The sequence below is a fragment of the Arachis stenosperma genome, chromosome 4, assembly GCF_014773155.1.
Source record: "Arachis stenosperma cultivar V10309 chromosome 4, arast.V10309.gnm1.PFL2, whole genome shotgun sequence".
Lineage (NCBI taxonomy): Eukaryota > Viridiplantae > Streptophyta > Magnoliopsida > Fabales > Fabaceae > Arachis > Arachis stenosperma.
This window is the reverse complement of record NC_080380.1, coordinates 7,240,215-7,255,238: the sequence shown is the minus strand read 5'-3', so window position 1 is coordinate 7,255,238 and position 15,024 is coordinate 7,240,215. Positions and strand designations below refer to the sequence as shown.

The 15,024-nt window shown below is 30.7% G+C and overlaps 2 protein-coding genes across 2 annotated transcripts; both read right to left on the bottom strand.

Annotated features, from left to right (window-relative positions):
- Positions 1–8,197: 8,197 nt before the first annotated feature.
- Positions 8,198–8,668, bottom strand: LOC130974517 (uncharacterized). The gene is made up of 2 exons (XM_057899391.1): positions 8,562–8,668; positions 8,198–8,462 (listed from the first exon to the last, which is right to left on the bottom strand). Exons 1-2 carry the CDS (start codon positions 8,666–8,668, stop codon positions 8,198–8,200), a joined length of 372 nt encoding a protein of 123 aa, XP_057755374.1.
- A 3,563-nt stretch (positions 8,669–12,231) lies between these two features.
- On the bottom strand, positions 12,232–13,112 carry LOC130974516 (uncharacterized). The gene is made up of 4 exons (XM_057899390.1): positions 12,963–13,112; positions 12,627–12,882; positions 12,419–12,521; positions 12,232–12,316 (listed from the first exon to the last, which is right to left on the bottom strand). Exons 1-4 carry the CDS (start codon positions 13,110–13,112, stop codon positions 12,232–12,234), a joined length of 594 nt encoding a protein of 197 aa, XP_057755373.1.
- Between the last annotated feature and the right edge of the window lie 1,912 nt (positions 13,113–15,024).

Genomic DNA, 15,024 nt, shown 5'->3' with positions numbered 1-15,024 from the left:
CACACAGATTAGATAGAAATTATACTATAAAATCAGGATACTACATTGCCAAATATGAAGAGAGAGTTGGTGAGGATAATTGGGCATCTTCTAGTGATAATATAAAGGAAGTATAGAGTGAGATATGGAAGATGCAAATACCAAATAAAATAAAGCTCTTCTTATGGAAGGCCTCACACAATATTATTGCAATTAATTATAATCTTTGGAAAAGGAAAATTACTAACAGTCCAATATGCATGATATGCAGGGATGGTGAAGAATCAGTGGAGCATGATATCCTATTATGTCCATGGACAAGACCCACTTGGTTCGGAGCACAAATTCAGGCAATACCTACGGATAATTCAATTCGAACATTTGCTCAATGGTTGCTGGAAACAATCAACAGAATAAAACAGGAAGGCAGAGAAATACAGGAACAACGGATAGGAAGTTTAGAATAAAACAGGAAGGCAGAGAAATACAAGAACAACGGATAGGAAGTTTAGGATTCATGTGCTGGGCTATTTGGAAACAAAGGAATAATCATATTTTTCAAGGAAAAGAAATCAGTCCAAACAGAATAATTCAAGCAGTAAAGGTAATGCAAATTGAATTTTTATCGGCAATCGAACAGGTAAAAATGAAGCACAAAGGAGCAGAAAATAGGAGGATGAGAAATGCTACCTGGAGGGCTCCACCAAAGGATTGGTTGAAAATTAATGTGGATGCAAGCTTCAGAAAATTTAACAGGAAGGGAGCAATGGCAACGGTTCTTAGAGATTGGCAAGAAAAATTTATTACAGGATCAGCAACAGAAATCAGGACTTTCTCCAGTCTTGAAGCTGAAGCATTAGCACTCAAGGAAGCATTGATAATGGCAAAAAATCTGCAGTTGAAAAAAGTTTTAATAGAGTCAGATAATTTACAATTAATACAATCAATAAAGTCAAAATCTTATATAGGCGAAATACTAGCTTATTTAAAGGACATAGCACATCTTTTGAAAGATTTACCAGATGCCGGGATAACCTGGACTCCAGGAGAGGGAAATCATTTAGCGCATCTCATAGCAACACAAAGAGCAGTAGGTACACTTTCAAGCAATTGGTCAGTGAGATTACAAGTGATAATTGAAACCCAATTGAGAAGAGAAGCAGAGAAAGTTAGAAGAATTGGAGGAAGGCCTACACATCACGAAGGTGCAATCGAACAAAATGAAAATTGGGTTTTAACGGTACCCAATCAGGTGGTCATTGAAGTCAGGGAAAGAACCGGAGGGGGCAGTGGACAAAGGAGCAACCTGCGTTTGAGCCAGAAGATAGTCACAAACAGGTACAAATTTAAAAATGACAGAAATACGGTAAGAAAAAAGAGAAAGACAATCAACTTACTTTTCAAGCTTAATCCGAAACAAGGATTGTACATCGGAATCGAACAATTTAGTAAAGAGGAACTCCTAATGAGAAATTGCGGGTTCCTTCACCCTTTGCAACAGAGCTTCCATCAGGGGCGCTGCCAGCGGAGGAGACCTGAACAAACCGGCACAATCATACCATGCATCGAATTCAAATCTCAAAAAAAGAAGAAAAAAGAAGATGTTAAAGAGAAGAAGACCGGTCTGAAAAGGAGGCCATGGGAGCATTGTTTTTCAACTCCCACTACTTTCAACTTCCACATAAATTACGTTATAAAAGTCTAACTGTCTATGTAGAAAAGGGGATCTGGATTTCGGGTGGGTGGGTTGTTAAGTTTGGGTAGGGTTGAAGGGCTTAGCCCAAGACTAAAAAGAAAGAATGCCACCACCCCTCAGAATAATGGTTTCCACACCGGTGCTGCGAAGAAGAAGATGCTTCACAACATGAAAAATTCAGCCGTTTCTCTAGTGCAACAGATGGGAAGGTTTAGTGGGTACTGGGTTGGATAGGGGCAGGGGTTCTTTGTTTTTGGCTTGGGCGGGTTTGCTTGCCCAAGTCTCTGTCCAAAAAAAAAAAGAAAAGAATAATTTATGTAATAAAAATAATTTAATTTTACTAAAAAAAATTCTATTAAAGCCACTTAATATTATAAGTGTTGATCATTTAAGAAATTAAAATACACGTGTTTGTGTGCACGCTTTAAACATAATTCTTTAACTAAAATGTAATGACACACGTGTTATGTATTCATTTGATATATGCGCATATAAAAATTAGTTTATTCAACTTCACCTTTATCCAAACCACCATCATGTAATAGCCACATCTTTGCACACCAAAATTAGGTTATTTGCATTGAATTCTATTAAATCTTTAAAACTTCTGATAATTGATTTCTATTCTGTGTTAGAATTGATTTCTATTCTTACTCATGCTGATATATTGAAATAAACAAATGAACAATTCAACTTATTTAGTACATAATTAATTTGTATAAAACTTTTTTTTATTTTTGCCAATAAATTATATAATAGCATTATTTTATCGATAACATAAATTTTAATAGTTTATTTATGCAAATATTTAAAATTGTATTGTAACTTTTTTAAAGGTATGTCCTTTTATTGATATATTGCTTGTTTTATCGTTTAATATAAAATAAATTGATAAAATTTCTTTAATTTACAAGTAATTTATTATGTTATTCATTTATTTGTCCTTAATTTAATACTTTTAATTTTTTTTAATTAAATGTTATTGGACTTTTGACTGAAAAAGAAAAACTTATATCATGATCAAAAATAGAAAGAAGTGACCATTACATTGTGGTTGATCTTCATGATTTGGAATATGTGAATTTTTAATATTTCACAATGAGATTTTGTTTTGTAACGATTATCTATACATATGCAAAATATTTTATCTTTTTCATTATATATTACTACTTATTTCTCTTAATTCTTGCTTTTATTTAGAAATAAGAAAAAATAAAGTGTATATGTGAGATCAATTTACAATCCAATTATTCAATTATCTACTTGATCATCAAACAACCGAATCATACTTATTCTCCAATTTGCAAAACTTAACAAAGGCATTGGTAAGCATATTGGTTTATGTTATATTTGTAATCATATTATATCTATTTTTACGAATATATCTTTTTAGAAAATATTTTTAGTATTAGCATATGGTGTATTATATTAGAGGTTTTAAATTATGCAAATGTTTAAAATTGTATTGCAACTTTTTTAAAAAGTATATCATTTTATTAATATATTGTTAGTTTTATCGTTTAATATAAAATAAATTGGTAAAAAAATTTAATTTATAAGTAATTTATTATGTTATTCATTTATTTGTCCTTAATTTTATATTTTTAATTTTTTTTTTCAATTAGATGTTATTGGACTCTTGACTAGAAAAGAAGAACTTATATCATGATAAAAAAATAGAAAGAAGTGACCACTACATTGTGGTTGATCTTCATGATTTGGAGTATGTGAAATTTTAATATTTCACAATAAAATTTTGTTTTGTAATAATTATCTATACATATAGAAAAATTTTTGTCTTTTTCATTATATATTAATATTACTACTTACTTCACTTAATTCTTGCTTTTATTTAGAAATGAGAAAAAATAAGGTGCACACTGTGAGATCAATTTACAACTCAATTATTCAATTATTTATGTGATCACAAAACAACCGAATACATACATATTCTCCAATTTACAAAATTTAATAAAGGCATTGGTAAGCACATTGGTTTAACTTTTTATTTAACATATTTGTTTATGTTATATTTGTAATTATATTATATCTATTTTTACGAATATATCTTTTTAGAAAATACTCTTAGTATTAGCATATGATGTATTAAATAATATTAGTGGTTTTAAATTATTTATTATTTATTAGAGAACCTTGCGCATTAGAATTCTCTAATAATTTATTGTTCATTTTAAACTGATTTTGATATGTTCTTACTTCATGGAAAAATAACAAATAAAAATTTGTTGGTGAAAAGTATTACTAGGTTATTTATGGTCACATTGGATATATATGTCTAATTTATTGAAAAAAATTGATTATTAAAACTGATTAATAACTATTTTAGAGTTGATACACTTAACACTAGATTAAAAAAACAAACAATGCGTAATATGTTACTTTTTTATTAATCAAATTATTATAATTAAAATTAATTTTAATAAAATAATTTAAAATTATAATTTCAATCTTATTACGTGCATGACACGGATTATTACACTTGTTCTTTAACTAAAATGTAATGGTATAATATATCTATTTGATATATGCGCATATAAAAATTAATTTATCCAACTCCACCTTTACCCAAACCACCACCATGTAATAGCCACATCTTTGCACACCCAAATTAGGTTATTTGCATTAAATTCTATTGAATCTCTAAAACTTTTGATAATTAATTTCTATTCTGTGTTAAAAAATGGTCTCAATTCATTCTTCTATTCGAACAAAAACGTATGGAGTTTATCGCCGAACAAATATATTATTGCCGAGTGGATACGATTGTCTATAAAAATTTTTCTTCTGCATTCGACCATCAACAACAGGAGTGGTTTGCGAATGAAAAGTAGAAGGCCAAAGTCTGAGAATTTATTTGTTAGAGCTTTTAATTTTATTTTAATAAAGTTTGCTATACTCTTTTGTTCAATTGAATTATTTTTTACTTTTGAGTTAGTTCTTCATGCCAATGTACATGATAATGCTGGTAAATGGGAGCAAAATAAAGGTGAGTACTTTCATTCTCAAAGGCTTATTAGTGAAAATAGATTTTTTTTAATCAAGTTCCAACAGTTGGAATTTTTTTTGTTCATAGTAATCGGATTAAAATTTGATATGACTAAGCAATTAGTTCTTGATAAATAATTACAGGAAGGTTGATAGTGAGTTTCAATTTATATAGTATAACTAAATAAATATTTCTCTTTTGCTGCATGTTCAAGAAAAGACTAAGAACAAAATAGTTTTTCTTCAATTGATTCCAACTTGATATAATAATGATCAGAATATTGTTCTATGTGAACTAAGGACTGATCTTAATCATCAATTAAAAAACTCTCATCATAATATGTGATTCGAGTTGGATAAATATAAATTTAATTGTAACTCACATTCTTGTTGGTTTTATTTTTGCTTTTTTTTATATTTTTTTGTTGCTGATGATTTAAATGTATATTTTTACTCAATAGTAATTTACTTTCATTTTTCACTTTTCTTGCTCCATTTTAATATGAATTTAATATGGTGTAAACTCTCTATGCTCAAGTTATTCGAAAGGTGTTAATGGAGAATTAATCTAATAGTTATACGATGCTTCTTTTACTATTCATGATTTTATTTCTTTGCCACTTCTATTTTTTATAAATATTGCATAGACACTTTTTTTAAACCGTAGAAGATTATGACTTAATGATTGTGAATACAAATTAACACAAATTTAATAACTTTATTATAATTTCAAATTGTTTTATAAATAATTAAAATTTGAATAAATTTATACGGGTATCAAAATCATATATAATAAATTTAATATGTAGTCTATTTTAATTAAAAAATATATATTGTTTAGTATTAGTAAACTTGATTCCATATATTACATAAGTTGGATTTAGTAGAGTTTCAACCACCCCCCAAAAGCAATCCAAAAATAAAACAGATTTTAATATTTGCAATGTAATATTATCTTTTTTTAAAGGTTAAAGACCATATAAAACTAATGATGGATATAGAGCTATACACTTCCATCTGAAATGATAAGGTTTCAACAAATAGCATTTAATTTTGTATGTAGAGAAATGAACTCTATTAAATTTCCATCTACTTCATCCCTATATGGACAATGTGAAAGCCAATCAAATAAAATAATATTTTTACAAAACTTATTGTATCACCTTTGTGATATGTGACCCTCCTCCTAAAATTTCAAAAACACACTATATTCAGTCAAGGAAAATTTTTACGCATCACTGAAAAATGAATTGTAAAAAAAATTAACTGAATAATCCTAACACATGATAGTTTCAATAAGACATGTTTTGTTTAACAGTATTTGGGAACATGACGTGATGTTTGAGAATTAGAAAAGAAAAATTAAATTATTGAAATATTTTCAACGTTGGGGAGCTGCTTCAAGGATTTGGAAAATCACCTACAAATTCTTCTATGTTTACTGTTGTGTTTTACTTGTTCTAAGTGAGTGTGCTTTAATATAGTTTATTGTTCATTTAATTATATGTTAGTTTAGTGCTACTTTGATTAAATATGTGCTGAAATGTTCTTTATTGTTAATAAAATGTCCAATCACTATGAAATCTCACTATGAAATGTTCTTTATTGTTAATAAAATGTTCTACTTCTAAATTTTTTATATGCTTCTATGTTCCTATTTAGCTTCATCCAATTTATGATTTTTGAGGATATTGTTTCCATGTAAAATAATACAATTTTACATAGAAATGGTTTGATATTTTGCCAAGACTTAACATCTCGATAATTTTATTGTAACTTTGAAGTGTTTATAATCACTTCTGAATTTGAAATGTTTATTTATCACATTTATAAATGTTGATATTTAAACAATTATTGCTTATTTTGAGGTAGAGGATATTTAAATAAACTGATTTTAGCTAACTAATCAATGCAACTCGCTTAGTAACAATTATATTGCTATTTCTCTTTAAATGTTGTTACATCCACGTGTGAGTATTTTTTTCAGGCCTAATTTAAATTTTCTTTGCATGTCTAGTGTTGTTTAACAGCATAAGTAAGAGTGATAATGGGAATACATTGTTATTTTAGATATGGTGCTGTCATTAACTACACTTCTCTCATGGTGAAAACTATACAGGCACAACAAGTATGTTAGTGATTCATAATATTCATATCTTTACTTGTATTTTTCATGCCTTGCTGCTTCATAATTTTATTTTAGCATTGTATTGGGTTACCTTTGTTGTGTGTTGTGGACAATAATTATATGTGTTCTATTAGTTATGTATATATTAGTTCAGCTTTAGGTGATAATTTCATTTCATTCTAACTAATAATTGATTTGTTAGTAGTGTTTTCCTTGTTATAGTTTATCACATTGTTACTCTTTATAGTATATATGTATATGCGCTTTTCATATAAGAACTTGCTACAAATAACATGAAAATCATCCTAATCAAGATTAGAACAGAAAAATATGTTGAATTCCAGAAATCTTTAAATAATGCAAAAATAATTGACCTTTCAGCTTAGTAAAAAAATAACGTGAGAGCAAAAATATGTTGGAAATTATCCATTGCAATCTCTAGAAAATAATGGACAATACCACTCGTGACATAACATCATCTGTATCTTTCCTTTGAATTTTCTCCTGATACAATAGTACGTGAATTCAATTGATTTGTTTACACTAGGCACCACAAGATAAAAATGTTCACTAGTGCACATTGATAATTGAATATATAGAGATAGCATGGTTCAATATAAAATTTGTGGTGATTTGGGTCAGTCCATCTAAAATAATATAGAATCTTTAAATAAAACTCTCTTTTAAAACCTATAAATTACATGAGATGAACTTTGATATAGAATGTGGCAAACATATAGCCTTTGTCAAACATTCCTAAATACGTCTTTGAAAACAACATTATCTGTCTCTTTGCTCCTTTCTTTTTCGTGATATAAGAGTATCTTAAGACCTTTCCTATTTGTAACCCTCGAAATAGTCACATACAATTGCTTGTGGGTAAAAACAGGCTTCTTTAAAATCAATCCAACTTTTGATAAAGATTGTCCTTGACTCTTATTAATTGTCATTGCATAGGATACCATTATAGGGAATTGTTTGCGTTAAAACTTGAATGGTATTCTATGGTCAAATGGACTAAAGGTCGTCCTTGGAATAAAAACTTTCTGACTAGCATTCTTTCCTGTCATGCTTTTTGCTTCAATAATGTGTTTTCCTAGCTTTGTTATCACCAATCGGGTTCTGTTGCATAATCCAACCGAGTGATCAATATTTCGTAGTGTCATGATAGGTGTTCCTACCTTGACTGTCAACTCATGGTTTAGAATCCCCGAACACCTAATTATGTTTAGAAAGTCTAGAGTATGTATTGATGCGATTAACTCATTAGTTGGCTCTGTTGGACATGCTTTGTCAGAACTATAGTATGTTTGTGATTCACGTGGATTTAAACTCATCATGTATCGGTTAATCTCATCCACTATTTGCAATGTTGGTGCAAGAATAGCTCAATCTTTGACTTCATAGACAGAATTTGAAGGCCAAAACATCTCGAGATAAATTGCTCTACATATAGCAGCTATAGGATCATCCCATTCTTTTATCATAATGTCATCGGGGATTTGAATTGTATCAATTCCATCTTTAGACTCCCCGCATTTACTATCGCCAATGCTTAGTATCCATTCTACAAAATCCTTTAACTGGGACGAATGTACATTAGCATCATCTGCTTGTACATGCATATTTCTTGTTAGTTTCAAGATGGTGCAACTATTCCAAATGTAGGATGAATTGATAGTTGCATTCACAATATCCTATCTGCTTTCTTTGGGTATAACAAGAAGTATATGTCTAAAGTCATCACCAAACACAATTGTTTTCCCTCCAAAAGGTTGCTCTTCAATGTGAATATTCTTGAATCTCAATAAATCTCGCATTGTCCTATCAAGTGCTTCTATACAATACTTATTGACCATGGGAGCTTTATCCCAAATAATAAGTTTTGTTTTTATGATCAATTCTGCTAATACACTGCCCTGATTTATATTACAAGTGGAAAACTCATTAAGATTAAGTGGTATTGCAAATCTTGAAGGAGCTGTTCTACCACCTGATCATAACAAAGCAGTTATGCCACTTGAAGCCACTGTCAAGACAATTTGACCTCTTGATCTTAACCCTGATGCCAATGTCTTCCTCACAAAAGTCTTTCCTACTCTCCCATATCCATATAAGAAGTAAACACCACCTAATCTATCGTTGACATATTGCATAATCTTGTCATAAACATGGTGTTGTTCATCTATCAGCTATTGTAAATAAAGGCTATGTTCATCAGCTAATCTGTGTCTATCATATCGTAGCTCATGGATTGTCTTAGTTGATGTTTTTTAAACGCTAAAAGTGCTATCAACAATATTACTTTAATCTGTAGTGTTATTTGTTAGCAATATATGGCAACGTATACTCAAAACATGTACATCGGTTACCTCATCTAACACTGCTTTGTTAAGTTTCTGTACATAGTGAAGACGTTTCTTCTTCATGTAATGTACATAGGGAGGATCTGATTATAATAACAATTAATAAATTTATCTTTTATTATCTATACTGTGTTTATAGCCCAAGAAAATCTTCAGAGCATCCATCATGCGTCCCTTCATTGTATCTGGTTTAACATATTTTTACATTTTTTTACCCTTCTTCTTCACATAATGTACACAGGGAATGCTTAAAATAAACTTATCCTTTTTTGTTGTATAATGTGTCTATAGCCCAAGAAAAATTTTAGGGTATATACCTCACATAATATCTCTTATACCATAAATTGAAATTGCTCATGTGATCGACAAATTTTTCAGTGATGATAAAATTCCGATAGTTACATTTTAAACATTTATATTCATTGTTTTAAAATCGGTTAAATTTAACCTTACATGTAAATGTAGATAGTTTTCCTTTAAAAAATTTCACTTCCATTACCAAGTTAGTATATTAAATAGCTTAGATCATATTAATTATTTGTCAGCATCCCTAACAAATAAGTTCGTAAAGGTCAATTTTACTATATTCTAATTTTTGGCATATTTATTTCTTCTAATATTTTTGCAATATTAATTAAACAAACAAAATATTTAATTACTTGAGTACAACTCAAACTATATTTAGTGAACCCACTTTAGTAAAAGTACATAGAAATTCATTATGAAACTGAATTATGTCTCTTTTCACAGATAAAAATTTTCGTAACATAGTCCATCACAAATGTTTGGTTTATGTATTTGAGCTAGACATTGCTTTATATTACACCTGGTCATCTTTTCTATTAAATTCTATTAGTGTTGTAAGATAAGAATGTAATTGTATTTAATTGATTTTTTTATCCTTATATAGGTTTTGGTCCAATATCACGTGTTATACTATTTCAACTCAATCATGATCCATATAGTGGCTTTTCATACTTATTTTATAAATTATTATATTGTAATATCTAGCACTTCATACATATTTCACGCCTAACTAAGTAGTTGTATAGTATATATCAGAATTTCATAGTGAATGCATACTTCTTTTTACTCTGATGTGTATATGGTTTATTTCCAACCATGTGAAATAATTTTAGTTAGTGTAACTACCGATATAAGCCAGAGCATACATTAGATGATTAAATTCATTAAGAAGAATTCTTACTAAAAACAATTCTTTTAATGTGTGTATGTAGGTAGCTACTGACCATGTCAAAACAAAGTTAACTATCTAGAAATCATATTAGGAAGCAATCAAGTTTCTAAGGTAAATTCATCATAAATTGAATGCCACCAGACTAACAAAGTCTCCCATGATAGAAAAATAATAACAGAGTCATACAATTACAAAACACATAATTAGGTGACTGCAATAGAGTTTCTTTTACTACTCAAAATATAAACCCAATTTTCAACTACTCATATATCTGCATCAAGGTTAACACATTTCTGTCTCTTTCTCATCTGCCTGCTAAACATGTTGGTTGACAGCTAGCCTTCTTCCTCATGTTCATCCAGACTTGGGGAAGAATTGTTCAATACATTGGTAATTCTTTTAGATGGTGTTTGGTATTTGAGGGATGAGATGCACTCCTCCATGACATCCTATAACACATAAATAAGAGATAACTATTAGGTTAAACTATCATCTTAAAAGCTGTCAAGAAATATGCACTTGTTTGTAGCAACATAAAAGAAAATAGATATTTTGAACATACCATATAAGATTCAGTATCACAATTAGTTTTAAGATTAGCCATATTTCCTGAAATTTCCAAATAGTTGTTGCACCAATTTTCCTGTGTTTAGGAAATGAATTGTTCTGCTTAGATGTTACAGTGAATTGACCATGTATAGGAATATACGCTTATCGGTAGCACTCAATCGTTTAGAGAACTTATACTGACATTACTCAGAAGATTAGTAGACAACTCTTTGGGAAGATTTTTGTCAATGATATCCTCATCATCACAGATTTTCATAACCGTGTACACATGATCAAACTGATTAATGTTGGCTTCCTTGATATTTATCTTGAAAAAGACTCTTTTGTCCATCATGTTATCAAGTGTTTTGGGATATTCATCTCCCACTATAACCTGTAAACAAATAAAACAACACTTTACTCTTAACTATATAGCTTATAGATAGTAATTCCTAAGAATAACACTAGGTGCTTACATGGTCCTCCATAATCTGTTCAGCTCTCTTCCCATAGAGCATACTTGTTTCCTTGTCCCACAGTAGCAAGCGAATGCTACCGGTTCTGTCAAAAACCATCACCTCGACGTTGAACCTATAATACAAACAAAATACAAATGAACATGTAGTTTATTTAAAAAGTTCCATACAAATATTATACAAAAGAACCTTAGGGCTGCAGATCTATGTGTATGGCCACACTTTCCACATTCATATCTGTTTTCAATAGGAGTTTCTACTTTCTTTGGACATTTTCTATATGATTTGTAGAACTAATCATCCTTCGTAATATTAATCGCAACAATGGTTGCAGCAATCCAAGCTGGACCTTCCTATTAAGCCATATTAAAATGTTGATTACTTTTGCATCAGCAACCAATCCAAATAGACATTGGAAAAAAAGCATTCACAAAAACATAACCGTGATTACCTCATGTTGGATAAGGACTTCTTCAATTATTTTCACTGACACAGCACCTTGTTTGAGCTCTTCAGCCCCTGACTAAGCTATTTTTTATGGAACTTGACTAATCCTCACAGAGGATGATGGTTCACTGCCAAGAAGCCTACATATTAGTTCAAAAGGATCATCAACTTCATCAACAAATATACATATAGCCCACAACATTTTCATACAAATTATAAAATCAAGTCATGCATTTTAGTGATTATATAATATAGAATCAACTCACCTGCTCCTAAATTCTGAAAAACATCTTTAAGGTCGGGCTCTATGTGCGACATTTCAAAATGGCTTTGGATAGATGTCTTGCCATTCCATCTCATTGCCTTAAAATACTGGATCACAACTATTAGTGGCTCAGCCCTTCCATCTTGCATGGTCGAAGTAGTTGGTCAACCATTTCACCAAATATAGTGCACCAAATCCTATTGTTTCTGAAACATTATAAATATAAACGACATCACATTAACTTTTTGAAAACAGAAATTTCTATATACACGCAGCAATATAGTTGTTATAGTGTTGAGTGTACATACTCGAGGTCCTCCAAGATAATAATAGCCAGTCGTTTAGTCTCTTTTCCTTTGCTGGTGATCAACTCTTTTGGATCTTCTTTACCAACTACTTCACCAATCATGTCTGAAAAGAACAAAACACACATTACACGCATTTGAGAGAACCATAGCCATGCAATGCATTTGAATATGAAAAAAGTTGAACAACTATTTAATAAAACCAACTTACCAAACAATGTAGAGTCATGATTTAGTAACTCACGGATGGTTTTGAATTGGAAAGCATTTAGAGGAAAACTGGGATTCTCAACATGACTAGCAATTGTCCTATGACTGAAGAATAATAAATACTTCCCTCTTGATATGTTACCCTTTTGGTTGTCAACAACAACGAAGTTGGTCATAATATACATTTGAAACTGAACCAAGACACCCCGCCACTTGCTCAACGGGGATTTAGGGATCGAAACTTGCAACCTAGTGCCCTGTATTGTTTTGAATATATTTAGAACTTGCTTATATCAATAAAAATTTTGAAACTTTTGAATAGAGTTAATGTATTTACCTGACTACCTTGAATAATCACTTCAATGGTGCCAACTTCTCTCTCATTGTATCTGTTAGGGAGTTCCCACACCCTTATTACATATACTTTAAAATTCCATTGTAGTTTTCTTGCATTTAAATCAGTCACGTAATCAAAGGTTTGAGACATTTTCTCATTTTTTTTGTTTACTTGTGAGAATGATTTGTGCATACTATTCTTCCTTCAGATGGCCTTTTATATAAGACTGATGGAAAGCGAGTACAAAAGAGAGGAAGATATAAATCTTTACTGTATTCTCATGTTTTTTTTTGCTGGAATCTATTAGTGAATGTATGCTTTTTTTTCTTTACTATATGACTCAACACGTGTCAAGTGAATAGATCTACTACTTGTCGAGCACCAAACCAGCCACTAGTCTCCTATTATATATAGGAAGATTATTTTTTACTAATAAAAACTTAAACTTTTTTAGTTAATCGAACGAAGTCTTTGTTAATAACGATTGAGATATTTGAGAATGAATTAAATAACATATATAATATAAAGACACTCATTAATTTAATAGGTTAAGACTTTTACTTGTTGTGGAATAAGTGTTAGCTCATTGATAATATAATAGAATTCAATTAGTAAGCCAAGTCATTTGTATTTATTAGTCACTTAGAAAAATTAGCTTAATAATGCAGAATAGATGGCTAGCTATATAATGCAAATAATTAGCTATTAGTTAAGCTTATATATAAGGAAAGCTTGTATATGATGTAAGTGTGATTTATTATTTTAATAAATTAGAACTTATCTAAGAAGTTCTCAAAATTATGCTCTAACAATCTTTTCGCTCTCACCAAATCATCATCAAGCTCTTGTTCTGCTGCCTGATACAAAACTTCATCATGGTACGGTGAGCATGGATGATTGCATAGATCCGCGAGTACCTTCCACCATTCAAGGTTTAATTGCTTCATGAATTCTGATACTGTGGTTCAAGCCCAATTTTGACGAACACACGGAAAAGAATGATGGATCAAACAAATCCAGAGAATCAAGAATTTACCGTGTCAGATTTTCAGAAGTTTGCGAAAATAATGGCACAATTCTCGTTGTTTCAATCACAAGCTGCAAAGATGAGCACCAGCCTCAATCAAAACCGAACTTGATGCATTAGAGGGAAATAAGACTTGGAAACTGACTAAACTTCCACCCGGAAAGAAAGCGATCAACTACAAGTGGGTATTCAAGATAAAGTTCAAAGCGGATGGCACTATTGAAAGGCGCAAAGACCGACTTGTAGTTAAAGGTTTTACTCAAATTCAAGGCTTCGATTATTTCGACACATTCAGCCCCGTGATTAACATGACCACATTGCGCATCATGCTAGCTTTGGCAGTTAAGAAGCATTGGCACGTTCACCAACTAGATGTTAATACTGAGTTTCTGCATGGTGATTTACTAGAGAACGTTTACACGAAACCCCCACCAGGCCTTGAAGCCCCTATGGAATGGTTTGCAAACTTGAGAAGTTATTTTATGGGTTGAAGCAGGCATCGAGGCAATAGAATTCCAAATTATATTCTGTATTCCTCAATTTAGGTTACACGCAGTCAAAGGCTGACCATTTGTTGTTTACCAAGAATTTAGGTTCTGGCTTTACATCAATATTGGTGTACGTTGAAGATTTGATATTGGCTAGGGATGATATGCAAGAGATCAAATTTGTAAAGAAGTTGATGGATGAAAAATTTTAAATTAAGGATATTGAGAAACTAAAGTTCTTTTTGGGGCTAGAGGTGGCTTGAAACAGCCAAAGAATTTCATTATATCAATGGAAATACACCTTAAATTTATTAAAAGAGTATTGATTACAAGATGCAATACCAGCTGCCACTCTCATGAACTACACACCAACACTCTCGAAGTCACCAGAGCTTCCTTTGTATGATCTCCAACCTTATCGAATATTAATTGGCCAACTCATATATCTCACAAACACTAGGCTTGACATTTGCTTCGCTGTTAGCGAATTGAGTCAATACCTAGATTGTGCAACAAATACTCATTTTAAGGCTGCCCTACACATCCT